The sequence below is a fragment of the Phascolarctos cinereus genome, unplaced genomic scaffold, assembly GCF_003287225.1.
Source record: "Phascolarctos cinereus isolate Bilbo 61053 unplaced genomic scaffold, phaCin_HiC Scaffold_4;HRSCAF=312, whole genome shotgun sequence".
NCBI lineage: Eukaryota > Metazoa > Chordata > Mammalia > Diprotodontia > Phascolarctidae > Phascolarctos > Phascolarctos cinereus.
Window position 1 is genome coordinate 321,257,060 of NW_027555847.1, and position 27,765 is coordinate 321,284,824.

A 27,765-nucleotide genomic window follows, 5' to 3' on the forward strand; every position below is an offset into this window, starting at 1 on the left:
TGATTTAGAGGACATCCTCAGTTATAATTCCAGCAACAATAAATACAGTACAGTGGAACAAATCCTAGAGTAGGAGTCAACCTGGATTCAGGTGTCTCTTCTGATATTATTAGCTATGTGACTCTGGCCAAGACAACTAACTGCTCATCTGTAAATTGGGGAAAATAATACCACCTTCTTGCCAGAGGTATTGTAAGAATTAGCTGAGATGATAAATGCAAATTGCTATATTATGATCAACTATAATTACTATTGTTATCATTTACTTCGTGTGTGTTCTTGAGCAAGTAATAATCACCCCTCTGGTCTTCAGTTTTCTCGTCTGCAAAATGAAGTGGCTCCACCAGATTAGGGGTTCTTCACCTTTCTTGTGTCACAGACCCCTCTGGTAGTCTAATGAAGCCTATATGTTCCTTTTCAGAATCGTGTTTGTTACCTACATCCATAACTGAAGCAAATGCTAAGTTTCAGTTACAGGTTAATGAAAGTAAAAAGACATAGAATATATATGTATATATATTTTCCCCCATCCAAGTTCACTGATACCTTAAAACCCACCCAAGGGGTCCAAGGACCCCAGGTTAAGAACCCCTAGACTAACTGACCCTAAAGGTCTGTTCTAGGGCCAATAATTTTCAGTGGAATTTGAGGGGCTCTCAACATTTAGCTTCTCTGGAGCATTTGGGGGAACTACAGAAGTCCAGGTCAAATCAGAAGTAAAACACAGACTGAACCTCTGCTTCTGCAATGTCACAGCAAGGCAGAAAGTCTTGTTAGGTCATCCATTAAGCGAAGTGAGAGAATGAAAAAGAAAACCCTCAGCTAGCAGTGTTCTGAAAATCAAAACAAAAAATCTGGAAAAATTAAAAAAAAAAGTAAGACAAGCCCTGGGGGATACAAAAGGGTATAACACAGGACAAAAAAAATCTGCTCTAGTTGGATGATGAACCCTGAAACCTGACTGTGACTGCATCATGACTAAGTCACTGAAGTCCAACTTAAATTCTTTCTTGGAGGCTTTCAATCAGAAGGCCAACCTGGAACTATGTTCACTTACATTGTGAAATGCTAATAATTACCAGAACCCTAGAGCAGCTAGGCGGAACAATGAATAGAGTGTAGGGCCTAGGGTCAGGAAGACTTGACTTCAAATTTAGCTTCAGACTCTGAGTAGCTGTGTGATCCTGGGCAAGTCACTTAACTCTGTTTGCCTCAGTTTCTTCCTCTGTACACTAAGCTGAAGAAGGAAAGGGCAAAGCACTCCAGTATCCTTGCCAACAAAACCCCAAATGGGGTCATGAAATGTTGGACATGACTGAGAATGACTGAACAACAATCAGAACCTTGGGTTCTACCTCATCATTTGGTAGAAAAGAACACTGCATGAGGAGTTAAGGATCTGGATTCAAAACCCAGTTCTGCAACACGCTTGCTATGTGAACTCTGGCAAATCACTTAACATATCTGAGCCTCAGTTTCTTCCTCTGTAAAATGAGGATACTCTTATTTGTAGTCTTTCTACCTGCCTCTAGGGGTTGCTATGAAGTAAGGCATGATAAGGTAAAGTATATAGGTGGTCAGGACCCTTTCATGTCCATGGTGAGGAAACTCTCTCCCAATGCAGTCCGGGGGGGGGGGGGGCGCGCGGCACGCGATTGAGAGGTTAAATGATTTGCTCAGGGTCAAGGAGCCAATGGCAGAGATGGGGCTTGGACCAAGGTCTTCCTAACATTCCTAAGTCAACCCAGTATTACAAGCCACTGAATGGTGCAATTGATAGAGCCCTGGATTTGAAATCAAGAATATCTGAGTTCGAATTCAGTCTTAGACACTTGTGTGTGACCCTGGACAAGGCACTGAACCTCTGCCTCAATTGCCTCAGCTGAAAAATGGTGAATAGTACTAAGACCTACCTTCCCGGGGTGCAATGAGGATAAAATGAGAGAGTATTGGTAAACTGTTCTGTAAACTTTAAAGTGCTATATAAATACACTGTTCCTCATATTAATATTATTGTTTTGGTTGTTTTTCCTAATGTGGATGTATAAGTAAAAAATATTTTAATTTGCTGTTAGTATGCTAGAAATAGAAAAATTCTCAAAGCAGGCAGAGGGTGGGAGGGTAAGTTGGGCTCTGTGGCAAACCTTCCTCATTAATCCTCTAAAACAGTTTGGGTTGAACTCTGCCTAGCAATTTCATGTATCCCCTCAAGAGGAGTTTGGATGTGATTTTTAAAATATATGATTAAAATGCATTTTGAATTTGCTTTAGAAAAGATAGCATTTGGGGCAATGTTGGCACTCACAGGCAGCACTTGACCTACAAGCTGGTTGTATTCCAAAAGGTTCTAAATTGGTTGTTTGGAATTCAAAATGCACTTTCCCCATAGAAACAGTTATAATACATTGAGGATTACAGGCCAGCCCATAAACGCCTATTTAACACATTGCTTGTGCACTTCAAAAGGTCCAGCCACAACTTCAGACTTCAGAACACTCCCTCCACCCACAGACATTGTAACCACCATCTTCATAAGATCCTTATAGTGTTCCCTTAGAGCTTTAGGTCCCTCATCTAGATAATAAGTGGGCTGGACCAGAAGATCTGTAAGGGGGAAAGAAGGAGGAGAAGGAAAAAGAGGAGAAGGAGAATCATAGTTTGAAAGACAATTAAAAATGTCTGACTGATGAGGAGTTTAACTAATCTTTGCAAACCAATTGCTGCTGTTCAGTCGTTTTCAGTCATGTCAGGGCTCTTCATGATCCCTCTTTGGATTGTCTTGGCAGAGATACTGGAGCGGTGTGCCATTTCCTTCTCCAGTTCATTTTACAGATGAGAAAACTGAGATCAACAGGGTGAAGTGACTTGCCCAAGGTCACACAGCTAATAAGTGTCTGAGGCTGCATTTGAACTCAGGAAGATTAGACTTCCTGACTATATTATGGCACCACCTAGCTGTCCTTATAGTAGCATACTTCAGGTTATAGCAATTACCTCTTGGTCTCAAGGAAGGCACTTTTGCCATAGGGTCTGGGATTGTGGGTTCCAAGGATTTCTGAATCTATGTGATAGTTACTATGTTCTCAGAGAAGAACAGCATGGAATAAAATGAGATGGGTGGGTTTTTTAAAATAACAATAACAACTAGTATTTATGTAGCACTTTAAGGTTTACAAAACACGTTACAAATATTATCTCGTTGTATCCCCAGAACAACCCTGGGAGGTAGGTGTTATTATCATTCCCATTTTACAGATGAGAAAACTAAGGCAGTCAGAGATCAAGAGACTAGACCAGGGTCGAGCAGGTAGGCAACATCTGAACCTGGGTCCTTCTGATGCCAGGCCCAGAACTCTGTTCACTGAGCCACCTGGCTGCCATAAACTGTGTTACAACCATAAGCCGACCTTTATATTTATAACAAGCTGTTACGTTTGCAAACAGAAAAACTATAGGTTCAAGGAACAAGTAGGTGGCAAGAAGACCTGAGTTCAAATCTGATCCCACACAGAGCTGTGTGACCCTGGGCAAATCACTTAACCCTGTTTACCTCAGTTTCCTCATTTGTCAAATGAACTGGAGAAGGAAATGGCAAACCACCTCAGTATCTTTGCCAAGAAAACCCCAATGGGGTCCTGAAGAGTCAGACACGACTGAAAATGACTAAAAAATAATAAACAACAAATGGGACACACTCTAAGACTGATTTAAGAGGCTTCATTTACTGATACAAAAAAGAAACTCATTTATCCACACAAAAAGCCAGAACAGATAGGAAAAGCACTGATTTTTCTAAGGGTCAGATTGCTTCATTCTTGGCATAGAGTCTCAAAAATGTTTTAAAAGGGTCTTGAACTCCATCTGCAAATTACATTAAGTACCTTTTAAAACTTAGGAGTTCTATGTGCTAACAGCCAGGTTTTGAAGAAACTCTAAGGAGGGATTGGAGGTGGCGAGAAAGGGACGGGGAGACAGGGGCACAGAGAAGGATTTATAATTTTTTTTTGCCCAGACATAAGGATGCAAGGACTCTGCAACTTTCTCCCTTAGAGACTTACCTGCGTCCCTGAAAAAATAACTAGTTTGACTAGGTTCATACAGCCAGTATATATATCAGGGGTGGCATCTGAACCCAGATCCTCCTGCCTGAGGCTTCACCAGGCTGCCTCTAAATGTCCATATAATTTATCATTTATGGCACCATTTGAGATTAGGTACACTTTTATGAGAGCTCAATTAACAAATATGAAAAGGTCTATAACTATTAATATAACAGGTTGGTTAAGACAAAGCCACTGGTATGGTCTTACATACACTGCTGTGGCCAGGACTATAACTGTAACCTTGGCCAGCCACCTTAAAAATGGTGAGCACACATTAATGCACTGTTGGTGGAGTTGTGAACTGATTCAATCATTCTGGAGCACAATTTGGAACTATACCCAAAGGGCTATAAAACTGTGCATATCCTTTCACCCAGCAAAGCCACTACTAGGTCTGTATCCCAAACAGGTCAAAGGAAAGGAAAATGATATGTGTACAAAAATTTTATAGCAGCTCTTTTTGTGGTGGTAAAAAACTGGAAATTGAGGGGATGCCCATCAGCTGGGGAATAGATGAATATGTTGTGGTGGTATATGACTGTGATGGAATTTTATTGTGCTATAAGAAATAACAAGCAGAATAATTTCAGAAAAACCTGGGAAGACTTATATGAACTAATGTAAAGTCAAGTGAGCAGAACAAGGAGAACACTGTACACAGTAACAGCAATGTTGTACAATGATCAACTATGAATGACCTAGCCATTCCCGGCAATACAAAGATCCAAGAAAATTTTGAAGAACTCATGATGAAAAAGCTATCCAACTCCAGAAGAACTGATGGAGTCTGAATGTAGATTGAGGCGTACTTTTTAAACTTACTTTATTGTTCTTGTGGTTTTTTGGGTTTGCATTTTCTTTTGCAACATGGCTAATATGGAAATGTTTTGCATGACTGCACATGATCTATACCAAATTGCTTGACTTCTAAAGGAGGAAACAGTGGAAGGATGGAGAGAATTTTTGTTTACATGTAATTGAGAAAAATAAAAATAGTGGTCACAAAGGAGCTGAGAAGATAATGTCAATGGAGCAGCATAAACAAATCACTATATTCATCTTATATATAGCTTGGTCATAACTGTTTGCATGTTGTCTGTCCCATTAGATTATGAGCTTTTTGAGGATGGGGACTGTTTTTTGCCTTTCACTTAGCAGAGTGCCTGGCACTATAGGAGCCACATAATAAATTTAATAATAAATTTAAGTAAGTTTACTGACTGACTGAAAATTCATAGTCAAGTGAAGTCAACAGGCATTTACTAAGCCTCTGCTATATGCCAGCCCTCGTGGTAAGTGCTAGGGATATGAAGAAAGCCAAAATGGTCCCTTCTCTCAAGGAACTCCCAGTCCAATAGGAGAGCAACATGCAAACAATTATGTACAAGCATAAAAGCACTTCTCCAGGCAAAGATCTAGAAACAAAGCAAGCATCCACTGACTGAGGAACCAATCACTCCACAAGTATTCATTAAGCTCCTGCTTTGAGCTAAGCACTTCACTGTGCCAGATGCAGGAAATGCAAAGACAAATATGAAAATCTCTACCCCCAAGGAGCTTACATTCTATCAGAGGAGACAACAAATACACACATACATTTACATTACACACATACACGTATAGGAAATAAATGCACAGTATACGATTATAATAGTCCATTAAATAAGACGTGACAGGTGTAAGGAATTTAAAGAAACAGGAAGATTTATATAAAATAATACAGAATGAAATAACACAATAAGAAGAACACTATGTATACAGTGATGACAATAGTAAAAAGAATACTAAAAGAAAATCATACTATGAGGAACTGCAATACCCAATCTTGTTCCTGGAAACAACAACAGACAATGAAATATATCTGCCTCTTCTGAAAGGGACTACAGGGACAGAATATAGCCAATCACCGGATATAGCCAATGTATTAGTGGTGGGGTTTTTTAAAAAAAATTTTATTCTTTGCTACAATGCAGGGATGGGATGGGTAGGTACATATTTAGAACCAAATTCTACGTAAAAAGAAAAGGCATCAATAAAACTTTTTTTAAAAAAAAGATCTCCTTGCCCCCCATTTTATAGAAGAGTAACTGATTTGGGGGTGGGAGGAGAAGAGGAAAAAGAATGATATGCCCAAGGTCACACAACCAGCTAGTTATCAGCAGAGATGGCTCGGAACCCAAATCATGTCCTATCGGAGGCAAGTCCTGAGTGTCGTCTCTGCTAAAGACGGTATATTATATTTGTACTGACAGGCCTCTAACAACAAGCAATAGTGACTGAATCTGTTCATTGTCATTTGTCTGTCAGAGTGATATTTCTCAGGCTTGTCGGTTTGTAATGGAGAGGCGGAAGCAAGACAGCCAAGTTTCCTGGGCTTCTTTTTGCCTATTGCCTGAAATGAGCACATCATCAAGCAGCATGTCATAGAGTGCAGAGATCCAACCTCAGACCTAGGAAGGGCTGAGTTCAAGTCCTAACTTTGACACAATACTTTTGGCCGTGTGATCTTGAAGAAGTCATCTGAATTTTTCAGTGCCCTAGGCATTGTTGGTAGAGGGAGTTTTCTTCTTGGAAATTCATTCCATCCATGAAATCCATAGGTTCAGTCTCACTCTGCCCCTACCCCCCCTCCAATTCCCCCACCCACACACAAAAGGATGCGCAGAGAGACCTCCCCCAACTGAAATGGGAAGTTTAGGAATTCCCCATTTGCAGGCAAGAGATTGGGCTTTAAATCAAATTTACTTCTGGATGCCCAAATCCTCATTAAGTATCCCTTTCTCATACTTTCAGCACTGGCCACCTCAGGCCCCCAGAGGCTAGAGGGTGGAAGAAGTCAGAGGAGGGCCCAGGGTATCCATGGGAAAAAAATAATCCAATGGGACATCACACAGTCTCCCAAAATATTCCCCTGCAAACACTCCTCTCCTCCACCCCTTTTGCCTCTTCCTTCCACAAAATGTGAGCACGACACGAAGAAGCAGAATATATTCCACGGTTTTCTGTACATAATGGTTTCAACATTTGTTTGTTTGGAAACTGGGCCTCCAACATAAACAGTGTTTCTATGCCTGTAAAGAAAATCTGCCTGAAACAGACTAAGAAGGCTGGAAAAAATGAATCTCTTTTCCTACAATTCGCCAAATCGAGCAGGGCTAATCACTCTGGATTTCAATCACAGTATTAATTCCACCTCAGGTGGCTTAAATTGTCAATTAACATAGTAAAAATCATCCTGGAAAGAACTGCAACCTTAGCTTCTCCTGACAGCCTTATCTAAGTGCAAGTGAAACTGATTATTTTGGAAAATTGCTATTAAAAATACATGCTCACTTTATAAAGATGACCAGGATCATTATCCTGTAACATTCCATAAATTTTTCAAACACCCCATTTTACTGCCTTCTCCTCAACATTCTTGGCTCAGGCCTTCCAGTGATAACTCTGGACATAAGCACTAGTCACTTACGGATTGAGCTGTTAGCCCTCTTTGGTATACAGAGGGTCAGAATCTGTCTCATTGGTTTAGGGATAAATATCATAACTTTCGAGAGTGCATTGTGTATTCAGTCGTTTTCAGTCATGTCGGACTTTCATTTGGGGTTTTCTTGGCAAAGACACTGGAGTGGTGTGCCATTTCCTTCTCCAGCTCATTTGACAGATGAAGAAACAAGCAAACAGGATGAAGTGACTTACCCTGGGTCACATAGTTAGTAAGTGTCTGAGGCCAGATTTGAACTCACAAAGGTGATGAGTCTTCTCGATTATAGGCCTCCATCCAATGTACCACTTACCTGCCCCGACTTTTGAATACCAGCAATTGAACCAATGCTTGCATATGGTCTAAAATGTGTGATTCTTAATCTCATCTGTGACCACTAACCACTTCTGTGCATTCCTCAAGGCCCTATCTTGGACCTTCTTTTCCCTCTATACTATTTCATTTGGTGATCTCATCAGCTCCCATTGATTCAATTACCATCTCTATGCAGATGATATTTCTCCTCATCACCTCCCCTCTTCCTAACTTCCCTATGACTATGGAAGGGACCACTATCCTGCCAGTCATCCAGGCTCATTATCCAGATGTCCTCATTTATTCTTCACTCTCTCTCATCCTCCATATCCAATCAGTTGCTAAGTCCTGTCTTTCTATGTTTGCACATATCTCATGTGTTCCCCCGATCACCTCTCACACTACCATCTCCTACCACTCTGACAGGCTGTCATCACTACACATGTGGACTGATAGTTTTCTGCTTGGTGGCCCTGCCTCAAGTCTCTCCCCAGCCTAGTACATCCTCCACTCATCTGTTAAAGCGATTTTCCTAACATGCAGCTCTGACCATGTCATCTTCCATGCAATAACTCCACTGGTTCCCTATTACCTGTTGGGTCAAATATAGAATTCTCTATCTGGCTTTTAAAGCCCTGCATAACCTGGCCCTCCTCTGCTTCTCCAGGCTTACAGCTTACTCCCTTTCATGTACTGTACAATCCAGCATCACTGGCTTCCTTATTTTTCCTTGAACAAAACACCCTATTCTCCCAGCTCCATTCACTGGCTGGCTGTCCCCCATGCCTGGAATTCTCTCCCTCCTCCTCTCAGCCTCCCAGCTTCCCTAGACTCTGTCAAGTTTCAGCTAAAATCCCACCTTCTGCACAAAGCCTTTCCTGGCCCCCCTTGTTACTAGTGGCTTCCCTTTGTTGATTACCTCCAAGTTACACCACTCTATCTTGTTTGTACATAGCTGTTTGCATGCTATCTCCCTCAATAGATTGTGAGCTCCTAGCAGAGGCCAGTTTTTTGTTTTTTCTTTTTCCTTTCTTTGCATCTCTAGTGCTTAACACAAGGCATTGCACACAGCAGACACTTAATAATAGCTGTTATCTTGACACTCCCTTTCTGTACATAGAGATCGTTAGTCTGCATTGATGATGGGATTCCCCACACCGAACAAGTCAAGAATCCATTAGAGTATAGAACTTGACTTTGGCCCTTCTTTTATTAGAATTGTATGGCTTCCTAACATCAGCAAACCACAAAGATTTCAGCCTCTAGCTCATTTGAGATTATATCTAGGTCTCAGCCAGGCAGAAACAAAGACCCTCATTAAAATGTCAACAAATATGTGTTCCTGATGATTTTTCATATCACAGCCCAAAGTGTATATACACTGGCTCCATCTAATAAGTAATAGAAGTAGACTGAGTCAGGATAAAAGGACCTATTTCCTCCCCTTTCTCTGCAATTTTATACATCCTTCTTTTTGTACCATGTTTCCTTTTGGTCAACTGAAGACCACAGAAAACACAAAGGCTATAAAAAGAAATGAGAATATGCCTCACCATGCACTAATTAATTACACAGCTAAATCCAAACAGTGCCTAGTCACACTAAGGTAGTAGTATCACATAGTGGATAGACAACACCTGGGTTCAAATTTTTCCTCTGATTCTTATTAGCTGTGTGACCAAGAGAAAATCACTCAAGCACAATGAGTCACAGTTTCCTTACCTGTAAAATAGGGATAACAATAGCGGCAAAACCTAACTCACAGGGTTGTAACAAGATAGTGTACATAAAGTACTTTGCAAACTTTTAAAAAGTAAAAAAACATACACATATGCATGTGCATATATAATTATATAAACATCATTAATTTATGTATAGCCAGGTAGAATTATCTTCCTTTTCTTTCAAGAACATGTCAAAACATCCTGACATCTGAAAGAGGAAAAAAATAATTCTGTTTCCTTCTTCAGGAACATCTTTCTATCTTTTGCTATCATGCCTCTACCATTGCAGTTGAAATCTATTTTAATAAGGAACCACTAAATGTTCCACTTTGTCTTCATTCACTTTATTGAACGCTACGTCCTGGCTTCTGGATGAAGATGATTTTATATCAGACAGACTTACCTGTGGAAAAGATGAACACTGTGTTATTCCACATCCCATACTTGTTCAGGGCTCTCGTGACATTTCCCACAGCTTCATCCATAAGGGTCACCATTCCTGCATAAAGACGCCTCTTCTCATCTTGGATAAAGTCATATAGCTGCAGATATTCCTCAGGGACCTGAAGGGGCTCATGGACAGACTGTAGGGCGAGGTACAGAAACAGAGGCTGGAAAAGAATTATACCAATCTGTTAAGAGAGCAGCCAAGTGGGAAATGTCACCGAGTAAGCAGACCTGCATTTATCAACTAATTAGAGTAATAATTGCCATCTCTCCACCTTCTCCTCTCCCCAATCCCAACCCTAACTCCCAATCAGACTGTTTTCCCATATTGCTGTAAGCATCAGAATTAGCTGTCTACTTTGGAAGCAGGAGTTTGGCTTTCTCTACTACCCTATCATATGAGAAAATGAATATATGAATTTCAATAGTTTGCATCAAATGTTCTACCAATTTGATTCCTGAGAGCTGAGAAATAAATTAATAAATTGACTCTTTCTTTCCATTTCACACTAATCTTAGTAGTGTTCTAAATCAGCTGTGCCTTCATCTTCCTTTCTCCTCACCTTCTAATGTAACTCTTACCTGTCACCATATTCATTGTGCTCCAGTAGAACCTTTTGCCTACTGGGCTAATAAAACTCTTTCAGGCAAAGACTTCAAAATCTGAAAGATTTCAAAGTATGAACCTCATTCTTCCACTGAAGAAATCAGGCACTTAAGCTACATAGAAAATTAGTGTCAGAAACTTATAAGGTGACTTACTAGTCTAATTCACTGGATTTGGTTGTTCAGTCATTTTTTCAGTGGTGTTCAACTAAGTGAACCCATTTGGGATTTTCTTGGCAAAGAGACTTGAGTAGTTTGCCATTTTCTTCTCCAGTTCATATGACAGATGAGGAAACTGAGGCAAACAGGGTTAGGTGACATGCCCAGAGTCACACAGCTATTAAGTGTCTAAGCCGGATTTGAACTCAGGAAGATGAGTCTTCCTGACTCCAGGCCTGGCGCTCTATCCACCTAGCCACTTAGCTGTCCACTGGATTATTACCACTACCCTATATTTCTCCCTCTGAATTTATATAAATTCATATAAATTATTCATATCTAAACAAATAAAGCTCCCCCCCCCAATACTAGCTGTATTAGAATCAATATCTACCAGGGCTCCTACTTCCTAACGTGGGTTTAGGTAAAGGAAACAAAGACATTCTTGGGGGAAGGGGAGGGGAAAACATGGCTCAAGCTGGGCCTCCCCTGACATGGCTTTGGTGGCCTCTGGCTGTGTTGAGTGGATTCCTGGTTTACATAGGGGGATATGAAGCCCAACCCACATGGCACTGGGGTCCCTATGACCTGGTGGCTGCCTGAAGACCCCATGAATCATCACACCCTGGCCTTCTGAACAGATACTTCTCAGTAAGGAGACATGGGCAATACAATCGATAGACGTGCCACTGCATCCTTGTTGCCTGTTCTTGCTACATTAAGGAAAAGTAAAATTCCTTTTGTTAACTATTCCATGACTTACAGGTGCCTCCTTTTGTCCCAACATTGAATCAGAACTAACAGATGCCATTGTCGGGCTTGTCCCTAACACTAGCTGATACACGTATAAACTCCTCCCTGCCATTCTTTCGTCTTCTCTCTCCACTGATCTCTCATTTCATCTAGGGAACAGAGAGAGGAAATCCTTCCACCTCAGCAATTTCTAGTCTTAGAGGGTTGTTTGATGCATTGAAAAATTAAGTAATTTCTCCAGAATAACACAGTTTACAGGCAAGACACGTCCTGTCCTACCTTTTTACAGGAGGGTTTTCTCAATCCCTCTTAATTCTAGCATCTTCCCTGTTATTTCCTATTTATCCTATATATAGCTTGTTGGTACATATTTATTTGTTTCTTGTCTCTCCCATGAGATTGTGAGCTCCCTGAGGGCAGGAATTATCTTTTGAATTTTTCTTTCTTTCTTTGTATCCCTAGCACTTAGCACAGTACCTGGCACACAGCAGGTGCTTAATAAATGCTTACTGGCTGACTGACTAGTTGACTGACCATGAAGGAGTTTAAGGGGGAGAGGAGACACAGGACTACTTCCTTGAGGGTCTGTAGTCTGGGGAATTTTACCAACATAGCTTATGTTCTGACATGCCTTGTGTTTAAAGGGCCCCCAAGTAGCCCCACTCCCAGAGCCCTGGAGCCCTTTCTTTGTTGTGATTACCTCTGTCTACACTCTTCCAGATCCAGGTGGCTTCTCAGAGCTCCCCCTTCTCTAGTTCCCTGTATCTTCTCCCTCTCACATCAGGATCTAGGTCCCTCTTCAAGTCTGTCTCCTGGACTAAGTGACTATTAAAGTTTGTCTAGAAGCACAACCTGTCCTTTTTCCTATCATGTTGCTTCCCTTCTGATTCACAGAGGGACTAATTTATGCCTCATAAAGAGATCACCCAGTGTGGCCTCATTTTTGCAGTTGGTTTAATATTTTTCTGTGCTCAGATCTGAGAAAGACCAACTCCCTTATAAGTAAGATGGAATAATAAAAGTGGTTACATTACATATCTCACAGAATTGTTGTGAAAAAGTGTTTTGTAAATCTTAAATAATGAATAATATTTACATTGCCCTTTAAAGTTTACAAAACATTTTATAGGCATGATCTCATCTCAGCCTCACAATAAACAAGGAAGATAGTTATCATAGATATTATAGACAGAAAAATAAACAAGTTCAGAGAAGTTACATGACTTGTCTCAGGCCATATAGCTAATGAATGGATTATACAATGTAATAGGAAAATCTCCAGATTTGAAGTCAGAGGACTTGGGTTCATTTTTTTTAAGACTCAGTCTCCCTCTCTCTCCTAGGCTGGAAGTACAGCTGCCATTCACAGGCCTGATCCCACAGTTGATGGGCATAGAAACTTTGACCTGCTCTATTTCTGACCTAAGCCAGTTTATATCTCCTTATACAGCTGTTTCCCCCCTCTCTGATTTGGGGGAACACCATAATGGTGCCAGACACTGCAGATATGGGGTTATATTGCAGTAATCCAGGTATAGGTGATGAAGGCCTGTACGAGAGTGGTGCGGAGTGTCAGAGGAGAGAAGGGGATGAGAGATGATGCAAAGGTGAAATTGACAGGCCTTGGAAACAACTTGGATATAGGGCAAGATGTCCAGGTGACCCCTAGATTGTGAGTCTGAGGGACTGAGAGGATGGTGCTGCCCTCTATAGTAAAAGGGAAAGTGCAAGGAGGGGAGTTAGGGGGAAAGATAAGGAGTTGTGCTTTGGAGATGGTGAGTTTAAGATGTCTAGAGGGCATTCAGTTCAAGATGACTCACACACAGCTGAAGATGTGAGATCAACAGAATATATGACTTTGGGCAAGTCTTGGAGCACATTTTCCTCATCCATAAAATGAGAAGCTTGGCCTAGATGGCCTCTACTGTCCCTTCTACCTCCAGTTCTTTATTCGTATGTCATATATTTCTTTTTTTTCCCCATATATTTCTATTACCACATTATCCACACATCTAATGAAAAATTACAACAATGTGTTTTCTGAGGAGCTTGGAACAAAATAAAAACAGTTACAAGACTGATTTGGGCATTGTCTATAATATAAAGCCAACATTTTAAATAAATTATATGTCAGAAAAGTTAACTTACACACAGTCTAGCCTCATTCATTTTTATTTTGGTGAATTCAGAATCTATGAAAATTTGAGCTCTAGGTTAGACTGAGGCATTTCTCTCATGAAAGTAAATTTACTTTTGTACCATCTTTGAAAAAAAAGGCCTAACATAACAAATTCATAATGTTAAAAAAGATTATAGGAGAAATTCTAAGCCTATTTAAGAGAATAAATTATTTTCAACTATTTGCATTAATTTTCTAATCATGCTTTTACACAAAGATATAGACGCTTATGTGTGTATATGTATGTATCTATACAAGTATAGAGAGACATGCACACATACATATACATGAAAGTAATAAAACTAGGTTTCTTCTTAAACATTCCATGGTCCATAATGTTCATATGTTTATACTGGCCTTCCCCTAAAGTTGTTCTGAATGAGCAAAGCTTGTACCTTACTGCATGTGTATCCTTGGGCAGCCAATCAATCCACTGACAAATATTTATTAAGCGCCTCCTGTGCTCCAAACACTGCCCTAGGTGCTGGAAATAAAGTACAAGGAAAGAAACAATTTCTAGGGCAGCTAGGTGGTACAGTGGATAGAGCACTGGCCCTGGATTCAGGAGGACCTGAGTTCAAATGTGGTCTCAGACACAATTCACTTACTAGCTGTGTGACTCTGGGCAAGTCATTTAACCCCATTGCCTTGCCAAAAAACAAAAAATAAAAAGAAACAATTCCTACTCAAAAGGAACTTACCTTATAATGGGGGAAACAAATACATGTAAAAATAATGCAGCATAAATATAAGGTGAAGAAATGCAAGTCTATACAAAGTAGTTAAATACAAGGTAGCTTTGGAGAGAGGGAACTAAGAGTTGGGAGAATGAGAAAAGGCTTGTTATAGAAGATAGTACTCGAGTTCAATGACTTTGCACAATGTGTCTCATTTAAATCCAATTCACACACAAGCCAAAACATCACCTTGTGATGTCATCGGTCTTCTTTGAAAACGAAGGATAAAAAACAACTACAACAAAGGAAGAGATGGACTCTGTGAGATAGAAGAAAGGAGGGAGTACCTTCCAGGCACATGGGAGGCCGAAGAAAAAGCACAAAGTTAACAGATGGAGTGCTCTGTGTGAAGAACAGAGGTCATTTTGGCTGAATCAAATGGTGGTGGAGGGAGAGTAATATCCCGTGAAACTGGAAATCTAGTTTAGGGCCAGATTGTGCAGGACTTAAAAAGCTAAATACAAGAATTTATATTTTATCTTTTAGGTGAAAAGAAGCCACTGGAGTTGGCTGAGTAGGGGAATAACATGGTCATATCTGTGTTTAAGGAAAATTATCTTGACAGCAATGTGTAAGATAGTCTGAAGTGCAGAGCAATTTGAGACCAATCACTTGAGACAAATCACCTGACCTCTCTTTGCCTTTGCTTCTGAAAGTCTAAAATGAAGGAGGTTGAATCAGATGACCTCTAAAGTCTCTTCCAGCTCTAAATCTGTGATTCTATGATCTAGAATGATAATAGTAATAATAATAGCTAGTATTTACATAGCTCCTACTGTGTGCCAGGTATTCTGCCAAGCACTTAACAATTTATTATCTCATTCAATCCTCACAACAACTCTGGGAGATAGGTGCTATTACTCTACTTTTTTTTTTTACAGTCAAGGCAGACAGAGGTTAAGTGACTTACACGAGGTCACATAGATAATAAGTGTGTGTGGTCAGATTTGAACTCAGATCTTCCAGACTTCAGGCCCACCGCCCTATCCACTGTACCACCTAGCTTGGTTTCTCATTATTTGTAAAGAAACAATGAGCCCTTTCCTACAAGATAACATCAAAGGTTAAAAAAGAAAATTATCTTCCTCTAAACAAAATAAAGCATTGTTGAAGGGTGACCCAAAAGAACATGATCCAAATGTCCTCTACCTTTTAGTGACTCAATGCACTTTAATTTAATAGGCAGCTCAACTTCACATACTCTCAGGAGAGTGTCCCTAGGAGGAGCAAGCTTGATCATTATGCCATCAAGTTCCCTGTGACCAATCTGCCACTTATGAAGAGGACTAAGGACAACGGCACCATGGTAGGTATTATGGATGTCAAGGCCAAGAAGCATCAGATCAAGCAGGTCTTAAAGAAGATGTATGATATCATGTGACCATGATGAAGACACTCATCTAGACCAACTAGGGCTGACCTGCTCCTGATTCAAATACTTTGGCTGTTGCCATTCAAAGTAGAATCTTCTAATCCACATCTAGTTACCTTGTAACACATGCAATAAACAGTTTTCTAGGAAGGAAGGGAGTGAAGAGGGAAGGAAGAGAGGAAAAGAGGAAGGGGGAAGAAAGGAAGGAAGGAAGGGACAATGGGAGGTAAGGAGAGAGGAAAGGAGGCAGGGAAAAAGGGAAAGAGTGAGAGAGGAAGGGAGGCAGGAAGAAAAGGAGAGAAGTAAGGGTAGAAAGGAAAGAAAGAGAGAAAAGAATAACGAAAGAAAGGAAGGAAGAAAGAAAGAAAGAAAAAGAAGAAAGAACATACCTTCTGAGCCGGATGGTTAGCAATAAGATCTATAGCTCTTTGCGTAAATATATTTGTTGAATATATATTTTTGTATCCTTCTGCAACATCTTCTCCATCCCTAAAATCAAGAGCACACCGGGTGACATTCAGGGCATCAATGTATACACAGCGTTTATGGGAGTAGTAATCTTCACTACCTAGGAGATACCCTGCAATAAGAATGGAAGATGAAAGCAGTCAGCACAGCATAAGACTCATTATACAAACGAATGTTTCAGCATCTAATCACCTAATGCAACTGATTACCCATGACAAGGCTAATCAGATGACAAGGCTAATGAGAGCAAGATTCTTTAACATCTCTATATTTGATACTATAAAGCATAAAAATTTCATTTGTGGTCCCAGTCTAACCTATGACCTCAGCAAGATCTGGAAAACAGTAGCTTAGCTGTTTTATAAGGCAAGTGATATCAGTAAAATACATAAAAACAGCTCAGAGATCACATGAAGTAAAGGGAATGATGGCTTAGACTTCTAAAGTTAGAAGGAAGCTCAGTGAACAGCTAGGGTTGGCATGATCTAGACATCTGGCTTTATTTGGAAGAGGCACATGAAATGGTTTTGTTCCTGATATCCTCAGACTGTCTGTGGTACTGGCTTCCCAGGAGCAGCCGAGTCATCCCTAGTCGGATGCTGACACCAGGTGGTGAAAGACACAAATCTTTCCTAATAAGGCCCCCTGGCCATTATGTAGAATACTCATAAAACTAACTCCAAAGCTGTATCTAAATTAGACTTTTCATATATTTAAATTCATCCAGGGAGTCAGATATCAACTGCCTGCCTGCCTGACTGCCCCATGTGCGGGGCTAAGAAATGGGAAGAGAAATGGGTACCCTCTTTCAATAATTCTGTAAATGAACATTTACAACCTCCTCTTACAACAGTAAAATGGACAACCTTGTTCTTTATTACAGGCGCCATCTACAGGCAGATCATGGCAAAGCCCCCTGAAGATAAGGGTAATAGAAAGAGCCTTCTCCCCAGTTCCAAATTCCCACTTTCTACAGTAAGAACCTCCCACATGATCATAAAAACAAAAGGATACTAAGCAAGTCTCTCAACATATCTCTGCACCTTAGTTCTCTTATCTGTAAAGCAAAGGGGATGGTTTAGATGTCCTCTTAGGGGCTTTCCAGCTCAACAACTCTTCCTGTGATTCTTTTCAAACAGTTCCCCATCCTCCATGATTCATCAAATCAGAGGCCCCTCATGTTAACAAATGCTTTGTTCTCTGGCTAAATGGTTTTTGTGTTGAACAATATCAGAGAGGCATAATGAGGCAAAGTAAAAAAAAAAAATTTAAAGCTAAAATAAAGGGAAAAAAAGGAACTGCGCAAAGTTCTCAAAATATTGTGCTTAAAAAAAATACATACACCCCCCAATCATTCCTTCATATGTCAAAGCACTAGAAACCTGAAGCATTTGCTTTAAATGACTTGATTTGCATTGAAGGAAGCAAAGTTCTTATAAAAATCATATTGTATTTGTTGGGGGTGGATCAGGTGTTAGAAGACTTGCAGGGGGTGGGGGAGGGATGGGAGGATAGGGAGGAGTATTCTATTTCTGTGCTGTACCAATGATTTATTATGTGACCTTGTGGAACTCACTTCAGCTTGTCCACCTGTAAACTTCAGACAATGGGATTATCATCTGGGGGAATCTATCCAGATGAGAGGTCTGGTACAAAGATGTTATATATGTGCCAAATATTAATATTGAAAAGATCCAATAAATAAGAGGACCAGAGAAATGACAGCTATTTGTTCACACATTTCTTTGTGCCGCTCCATTAATTTACAAATAGCTTAACCGCCAAACTGATTTCAAGTAATAAAATAATAATTATTATTATGAGCATACAGAGCTTTTTATCTTTACAGTGATTTACAAACACGAATTTATATTCTGAAAGCCATCAGCCCCTAAAAGTATGTTGTTACCTGTGCCTTTTTTGGAAACATAAAAAATGTTTTTGAACAATTCAATCCCTGACTTTAAAAAAAAAAACCATAACAGTCAACACATAATAATAATGCTAGCCATATGGCAGGAATATTTAGAGTATTATGGAAACATTGCAGAGGAGGAAATGTAAACCTGATTAGTTCTCCCTAACAATAAGGTACTGAAAAAAAGATTTTTAAAAATTTAAACACAATTAAGATTTTAATATAAATTTACTATTACAGGACTATTAGGCCATTTCTATTTAGGTCATTTCATACAATCATGGATTCAGAATTAGAAGGGACTCTAAAAGTGGTCCATACCAGTTCTTAACCTTTTTTTTATGTTGTGGACCCCTATGGCAGTCCAGTGAAGCCTATGGATTCCTAAGAATGTTTTTAAAAGCATAAAAGAAAATGCATAAGATTATAAAGGAAATCAATTATACTGATATGCAATTAACAAAGGAGACAAATTTTTTAAATTTAATGGATCCTAGGTTAAGGGCTCCTGATCTAGACCAACCCCTTCATTTCTCAGATGAGGAAACTGATGCCCAAAGGGGAAGAAACTCACTTGCCCAAGATTACTGAGGCAGTAAGTAGCAAAGCCAGGATTCAAACCCAGGTCTTCTGTCTCCAAATCCAATGTTCTTCCCATTTGCTTACACTACCCTCTGTTAGAGTTAGAAGGGCTTATGTTTCCACAGGTAGAATAATGCAGAGATTTAAAGAACAACAGCTCCAGGAAGTAGTACACTGTAGGTGGGCTCGGGCTTAGCCAATAAAAAGTAAGTTGATGGTTCCATAAAGACCCCAAAATCAAGATAAGGATCAAGCCAGCTCAGACCAGTTAGGGTCAACCTGAGGACACCTGAAAAATGTTAGTGCACCTGCTTAATGAGCTTCATTACTATTATCTGACACACCCTGCATAAAATTAGAGCCTCATTAACGAGTCATGGGACGTGTGACCAAGGGAGGGGGAACATACTTGAGCATATCAAGGGGAAACATGGAAGGAAAGGCGTAACCTGGGAAGGGATGGACCAATCCAGGCATGGGAGGTTTCGCACCCGAATTCAACTGCATAAAAGCACACTTGCCCTTGCACTCAGGGCCCACCCCTCCTGAAGAGGGGTGGAGCCTGCTTCTGGCCAGAAACGTCTAAATCCTCCGGACTTTCTTTATAATAAATTTTCTTGATACTAAATTTTTGGTGTCAAGCCTATTTCTAACACTTCCAAAAAGGACTGTCTTTGTAAACATCCCTGCCATTCATAGGAAACTTTTGAGTATTTCTCCTCTACCTTACCCAGGGAAAGAAATTCTATTTACTTTGAAAGCAAAAGATTACCCAGATGGGGAGAAGTCCACCAGGGGGAAAAGATTTTAGATCACTGACTCACATGATGACCAGCCATGATTCCAGAAGACCCATGATGAAACATGCCACCCACCTCCTAACAGAGAGATGTGGGATTCAGGGTATAGAACGAGATATACATTTTTTGGACGCGGCCAATGCAGGAATTTGTTTATGGATAGCATAATAAAGACTGATTCACTCAGCACTGACATTTCCAGTTATTTCATCTGATTTGAGTCGAGTGTGTTATTTACAGGGCTATAGTTGGACCAAACTGTAAAGAGCCATGCAGATTTCCATTACCAAAGAATGTATTGAATCCTCTGCGTGTTGGAAGACATTCTTTTCGGAACATGCCCAGGTGCCACTTTCCAACCATATGGGTGACATATCCAGCCTCCTGGAGAAGTTCAGGCAGCAGCTTTTCATCAAGGGGTATGCAGCTTGGTTGACAGGGCCAGATTATTTGATGCTGCAAACCGGTATGAATCTTAAAAGAACAAACATAAGATCAGGTATTAATGAAGCTGTAACTTGGCATATGAGAATATAGAGTGGCTGCCCAGAACCATGAATACAACACTAGACTTGTATTCCTATTCTTGTCCTAGAGTGACTTAAGCAATATACTCCTGAAATGGAGCTCATTGGCCTGATCAGACAAGAAAATGCATGTGGTTCACAGAAAGAACTACGGAGTCTTAATGCAGGTCCTATTTTCTCTCTCTTTTTTTGTTTTTTCTTTCTCATAGTTTTTCTCTTTTATTCTGATTCTTCTTTCACCAACATGACTAATGCGGAAATATGTTTAATATGATTGTACATGTATAGCCTATATCAGATTGCATGCCGTCTTGGACAGAGGGGAGGGGAGGAATGAGGAAAAATTGACAACTCAAATTCTTATAAAAGTAATGTTGAAAACTAAATATAAAGAAAAACAACAAAGAAACTGCACGTGCAAATGCTTTGTAAAAGAAAAACAAAACAACCTTTGCCTATACTTGTTATAAAGGATGTCTTATTTTGTGATGGTGGTGGTGTCTGTGGAGGGGGGAGGTGTTATAGGGCAAGGAATGATAGAGATACAGAAGAAAAGAACAATAAAAGCATTAATGGAATTTTAAAAAAATATACAGGAGAAAGAACTGTTCCCAGTTCTGAACAAATCATGGTATAGGAATGTAATGAAGTCCTATTGTGCTGTAAGAAATGATGAAGGCGATGGTTTTCAGAGAAGCCTTGAAAGACTTGTATGAACTGATGCAGAGTGAAGTGAGCAGAATCCTTTTATTCCTTTTAAATATATAATAAAGTTACCATGTGCATTTTTTTTCCTTTTGTCTTCCCCTCCCCCATCCTCGAGATGGCTACCATTAGACACAAATATGTATATGTGTGTGCGTGTGCGCGTGAGTAAAATAATTCTATACATATTTCTATCTATCAGTTCTTTCTCTGGATTCAGATAATGTCTTCTTTCATATGTCCTTTGTAATTAATTTGGGCATTTGTAACAGTCAAAATGACTTGGTCACTCAAAGTTGTTCTTAAAACAATATAACTGTTATTTCATGCAAGTCTACCCATGTTTTTTTAAGACCATCAAGCTCATCATTTCTTGTAGCACAGAGGTATTCTACCACAATCATATACAACTTGTTCAGCCATTCTCCAATTGATGGACATCCCCTCAATTTCTAGTTCTTTGCCACCATAAAGAGAGCTGCTATAAATATTTTAGAACACATAGGTTCTTTTCCTTTTTCCCTAATCACTTTCAGAAATAGACCTAGTAGTGGTATTTCTGGGTCAAAGGGTATAGCAGGAAGTGATTCTTGAGACTGGCAGTTGAGTTGGCTTCAGATGGAATATACAGCATGAAGCATTGGCTTCAATATGCTCCAAAACCCTTTCTGACTGTTACTACTATTATAATATTACTATGATTCAAAGACTGTAGAAATGATAGCAAGAACTATAACTTTCAGTTTAAGAGATATTCCTAGTGCTTCCCGGACTAGATTCACATCTCAGGTTACTCTTGCCATTCAGAAGTAGAAACTGAAACCTTATATTGTGGATCTTGAGTCCATCCTGTATGGGGATTGGTTGAAGGAACGGAAGGTATTTAGCCAGAAGTGGAGAAGACTCGGGAAAGAACATAATAGCTGTCTTTAGGTGTTTGATGAGCAGTCAATGTAAGAGAATTGAGATTAATTCTGTTTGACCTTAGTAGGTAGTATCAGGAACACTGGGTGGAAGTGGCAAAGGAGGAGGTTAAGTGGTTTAATCTTGATTTCAGTTAAGTGCATCCTCATAATTGAGTTGCCCATAAGTGGAAGGGGCTGGTTCAGAAGGCTCTGGATTTCTCCCCACTGGAGGTCTGCAAGCAGAGGCTGAATGACCACTTGGTGGGCATTTTGTAGCAGTGAGTTCTTTTTAAATATAGTTTGGATGACTAATATGGAAATATGTTTTGCATGACTATACATGTATAACCTATATCAAATTGCTTGCCTGCTCAGTGAGTGGTTTGGGGAGGGAGGGAGAGAATTTGGAACTCAAAATTTTGAAAACAAATGTTAAAAATTGTTTTTACATATAATTATGGAAAAATAAGATGTTAAATAAATAATTTAAAAATATTTTTAAAAATATAGGTTGGACTATTTGGCCAAATCATTTTGACTGTTACAAATATCCAAATTAATTACAAAGGACATATGAAAGAAGACATTATCTGAATCCAGAGAAAGAACTGATAAATAGAAATATGTATAGAATTATTTTACCTACACACACAACACACACACACACACACACACACACATACATATTTGTGTCTAATGGTAGCCATCTCTAGGATGGGGGAAGGGATGAAAAAAGGAAAAAATGTACATGGTAACTTTATTACATATTTAAAAGGAATAACAAGTTGTATATAATAGATCTGCAGTTTCATGTGTAATCATCTTTTTTATCCTGCTACATTATGGAAATGCTTGTTTTATTCTATAAATTAAAAATAAATTTTAAAAAATTAATCTTTTCCTGGTCCCCTGGACCTAATCAAATTTGTCCTTCTGCTGAACCAACACTTAGTATTTCATTGAACATTTCATTTTTGTATTTCATTTATTATGCCTTATTTGTATATATCCGTGTCTTGCTGTTCCTATTAAACAAAGGCAAGGGACATATATCCTTCATGTTTATAGTCCCCTAGGAACTAACATGTAGGTAGTAGGGTCGTGGAATGGGAAGGGGGAGCAGGCAGGGTAGGAAGACTGACTCAGCTTTCCCCATCCAGTCTCCCTTTCTCTACATATTGAAGACAAAGAAAACTAGGTATGATTTCTGATGTGGGAAGAAAATTAGAAATGGCTGTGAGGCTGGAGGAACAGTAGGAAGAAGGAGCCATCCAGTTATCAGTAAGAGATTCTGGGCCCAAGAGCAAACTGGAATGAAAGCTGGTGTGAGAGGATAGGATTCCTTAAGGCTGGACTTATCTCTTCCACAGTGAAGAAAATATCACTTAACTGTGAGAGAAGCCAAGTGGAGAGTCCTTGTGGACTGCATGTAAGGACTGGGAGAATCCCCAAATCTCCAACACTGACAGGGATACAGTGTGGAGGGGGAAGAGCAGAGTTCTCCAAAGCCATAAATAGGAATTCTGGCATCTAGGATAAATTCAGTAAAGTAGGAAGGGGAGAAAAGGAAGAGGAAAGGCTAAGGTATCAATGAATGACTGATCCAAATAGATTAGAGAAAGAGATCCTGAGATCTGAAGATGTTGAGGAAAGAGGAGGCCAGGGCCTATGAAAGGGGCAAGGGCAAGGGGAGAGAAGACTTTAAATCATGTACTGAACAGCTTAGGAGACAAGGGAGAGTAATCTGGAGATCTATTGATGGTAGCAACACAGACCTAGACTGGATGGAATAAACTTTACCATCATTCAGAAAGATTTTTCAGTCAATTCTACACTCCCCCTCTTTCCTCACATGAACCCTTCCCTTCTCCCTTCAATCTTGTACTTCCCTTCTCTCCTGAGCCCACACTTCCCTTTGCTAATGCAGAAACCAAATAAACTCATTTTTCACCATTCTTAATGGTACCACATACAGCTTTGAATTAATTGTAGATGATGGTATAGGAATGAGGATAGATGCCTAAAGAAGACCATTAAGTCTCTTTTCCAGGAGAGCTTTAAAGCTGAAAGACAGATATCTTTCTTAAGGTGGGCAGTTTAAAGTAAGCCCTGTTTTGAGGCAAAAGGATAGACTCAATTCTAGAGGTCCTATATGGGATGAGATTCTGGATTTTTAACCTTCTAAGCATCCCTGGGATTGGTACATGGTAAGTGGTCAGCTGACTGGTACCTGAAGAATTTCTAGTTTTGTGGGCCCTCACAGGGCCTAGCAAAGCTTCAAGAGCCCTAGGGCTAAAAATATAGAAAAGAATCTAAGGTCATCTACACAACACAGTGAAGCACTGGGGTTGGCTCTGTCCTGGCTCTTCTTTTTTTCTCTCTGCTTCATCAGCTCTCCTGGGTTTAATTATCATCTTTATACTGATGATTTCTCTCCTGCTTCACCAACTGTCTTTTAGACATTTCAAAATGGAAATAATAAGATGAAACTCAGCCGTGTCTCAATTTTCTTAATTACAAAATGGGCATAACCATAGCACCTACCTCCCAAGGTTGCTGTAAGAATCAAAAGAGATGAATATTTATAAAGTATTTAGCACAGTGCCTGACACACAGTAAGTGCTATATAAATGCAGGCAGTTATCATTAATATGTCCAAAATAACACTCATTTTCATTTCCCTCAAACACACCCCTCTTTTACACTTTCCTGTCTCTACTGAGGCACCACAACCTTCTTCACAACCTTGGTACGTTCTCAACTTTTCAAGTTCCCTCACCCCAGACAGCCAGAAGTTGTCAAATGTTGTTAATTCTCCTTCCGAGTTTCTCTTGAAACCAGGCCCTTCTCTATTCACATGGCCACCACTCTAGCTCAGGCCCTCATTAGCTCTTTCCTGGACTACTGCAATAGCCTCCTACTTAGTGTGTCTGCCTAAAGGCTCTCCCCTCTCCAACTGATCTGTCACTAAATTGCCAAAGGAATTTTCGCAAGGCCCAGGTCTGACCATCTCACTCCCCTCCTCTAAAAGCTCCAGTGACTCACTGTGGTCTCTTGGATCCCTTCACAATCAAGCCCAACTGGGTCTGCAGCCTTCACTTTCTTACTTTGTACACACCCGAACAAGTAGTCTTGCTATTTCTTACACACCCTGCTCTGCCTCCCATCTCTGGGCCTTTGCCCTGGCCGTCCCCTCTGTGTGGGATACATTTCCTCTTCACCTCCACCTTTCAGGATCCCTTGATTCTTGAAAACAACTCATGTCATCTTCCAAGTGAAACCTTTCCTGGTCTGCCCAGCTGGTAACCACAACGATAATAATTAACTTATTATTTTTATTCTATAATTGTAGCAGCAGCCAGATGGCACAGGAGATAGAGCAGCTTTTCCTTATCTGCCCACGTAGTAACAACAACTATTATGAATATTGTTGTTATTTAAATGATTACTATTTTATTATTAATTTATTATTGTTGAATTAATAATTGACTTCATTATATGACATTATATTATAATACTATAACATATAAAATATATGATATAATACATATATACATACATATATGTGTGTGTGTATATATATGTATATATGTATATATATACATATATACACACACACACATATATACACACACACACACACACACATATACACACACACACACACACACACACATATATATATATATATATATAATTACAGCAACAACAAAGTGGCCCAGGAGATAGAACATTGGACCTGGGGTCAGAAAGACCTGAGTGCTAATTTGACCTCAGACCTTAGTAAGATATATGGCCCTGGGCAAGTAATAATAATAATAACATAGCTAGCATTTACATAGCCCTTTAAGATTTACAAAGCATTTTATACATACTTTATATATGTTATTTCATTTGATCTTCACAACCCTGTGAGGCAGATGCCATTATCTCCATTTTACAGAGGTGGAAACTAAAGCTCAGAGTGGTTAAGTGATTTGCCCAAGGTCACACAGCAAGTAAGTATCTGAGACAGGATTTGAACTCGGGTCTTCCTGACACCAAGTACAGCACTCTATCCACTGCAGCACCTAGCTATCTGTGATAGTGTCTTATTTCTTGCCTCCCCAAAAAATATACATATATACAATATATATAGATATAACATATATACAGCATATATCTAGATATTATATATCTATATCTGTGTGTGTCTATATCTATATCTATATCTCCACTGTCACAATCTAAGCTTATTGAGGACCAAGCCTATTCCATTTTTATCCACTAGTACCCAACAACACAAGTGCCCAGCCCAGTGATGGACTGTCCATCTACCGTCCGAGGGCTAGCCTGAAGAAGTCCAGAAGGACTCATCACTAGGTAGAAAGCAGGGTGATGAAATTTCTGGCTTTATTAATTCTCATAGTGAAATAGAGGGTGTGATCAGAGTCAGTGGAGGGAGCATCCTCATCAACGAAATCAGAGATCCTTGGAATAATGAGGTAAATATCCCTTCTAATAAGCCTGCCATCATTTCCTATTATTCTTTGACACAGATGTAATTTTCTGTTTCCACGTCCCAGTGCTCTAGTGATGAACACAATTTTGAGCATGTTGAAATAATGAAAAAAAAGATACACAGAGTTACATCAAAGGAGATTCTGATCAACCCGAAACCTGAAGGAGAACGCGCCCCCTCTTAATGACAGCCTTTTCTGACGATTTGCACAAGAGACACAGAAAAGAGTCACGAGTTCTATTGTGTCACAACGGGTGGCTAGATTCTAGTTACTCCTCTCATCAACTTCAATTTCTTTCCCCGGCAATAGTGAGATGAGAGTCTTTATTTTAGGTACTTTACAAACATTGTAAGAAATAAGTATCTGCATAACATTTGATCCATTTTCATTCATCAAACAAATATTTATTGAGCATCTACTTTGCAAAAGGCCCAGTACCTGTTTACATTTCAACAGGAGAGTGGATGGGAATAATAATAATAATTAATAATTTGCATCATGTTTTAAAGTATGCGGAGCATTTTACATATATTATCTCATTTGATCCTCATAACAACTCTGTGAGGTATTATAATCTCTATTTTGCAGATGAGGAAGCTGAGACTCAGAGATTAAATGACTTGCCTAGGGTCACATAGCTAATGTCTGAGGCAGGGTCTTCCTGGTCTTCCTGACTCCAAATCCAGTAGGATACCTACTACACCATCTAGCTACCTCAAAAAAGAAAAAAAAAAAAAACAAAGACAAAAGACGTGGGCACCTTAGATAACTGCCTTATAAGGACACCATTTTGGGGTTAGTATCACTAAGAGTTACTAATCCAAAACCAGAACCCAGGTGCCTTAAGTCTAAGTCTGATGTCCTAATTAGCCGTGTGGTAATTGGAAAGTCAATTCACCACTCTGGGTTTTAGTTTTCCCCTCACTCAAATGAATGGCAGAGACTACATGATCCCTAAGGTCCATCTCAGAACTTCAAGGACATTTACTGTCACTTTTGAAATGGAGCAGCCTTTTTATAGTAACCCCGCGTGGGGTTACTATATTTCTACTTGTGCCTTTCTCTGCAGTGGGGCTTTGGGTACCAGCTGAAGTTACAACACATTCAGATAGCTCTTTACAGTTTGCAAAGTCCTTCCTTCCAACCAAACTCTGAGGTAAACATGCAAGTTCTAATTATTACCTCATTTCACAAATTAGTAAATTTATTATGGGAATGGTTCTTATTGTTATAAAATTTGAATCAATTCATTGGGTATTATCAGCAAGTCAAAAAACATTAAGCACCTACTATGTGCCAGGCATAGTGTTAAATGCTGGGGATACAAAAAGAGGCAAATGACATTCCTTGCCCTCAAGGAGCTCACAATCCAACAGGAGAGACGAGAAGTAAACAAATACGTACAAACAAGCCATATGCAAGATAAAGAGGAAATAATCAAGAGAGGGAAGGCACTAAAATTAAGAGGGGTTGGGTAGGGTT

The 27,765-nt window shown here is 39.6% G+C and overlaps 1 protein-coding gene across 2 annotated transcripts in view; it reads right to left on the reverse strand.

Moving 5' to 3' along the window:
• ARSB (arylsulfatase B) overlaps positions 1-27,765 on the reverse strand; it is a 217,641-nt gene that overhangs the window by 170,598 nt on the left and 19,278 nt on the right. For both annotated transcript variants that reach the window (XM_020998420.2, XM_020998421.2), the window contains exons 2-4: positions 19,932-20,118; positions 16,266-16,456; positions 10,027-10,234 (exon numbers count right to left, since the gene is read on the reverse strand). In XM_020998420.2, the coding sequence (XP_020854079.1) occupies positions 10,027-10,234; positions 16,266-16,456; positions 19,932-20,118 (586 nt within the window). The remainder of the gene's footprint in view (positions 1-10,026; positions 10,235-16,265; positions 16,457-19,931; positions 20,119-27,765) is intronic.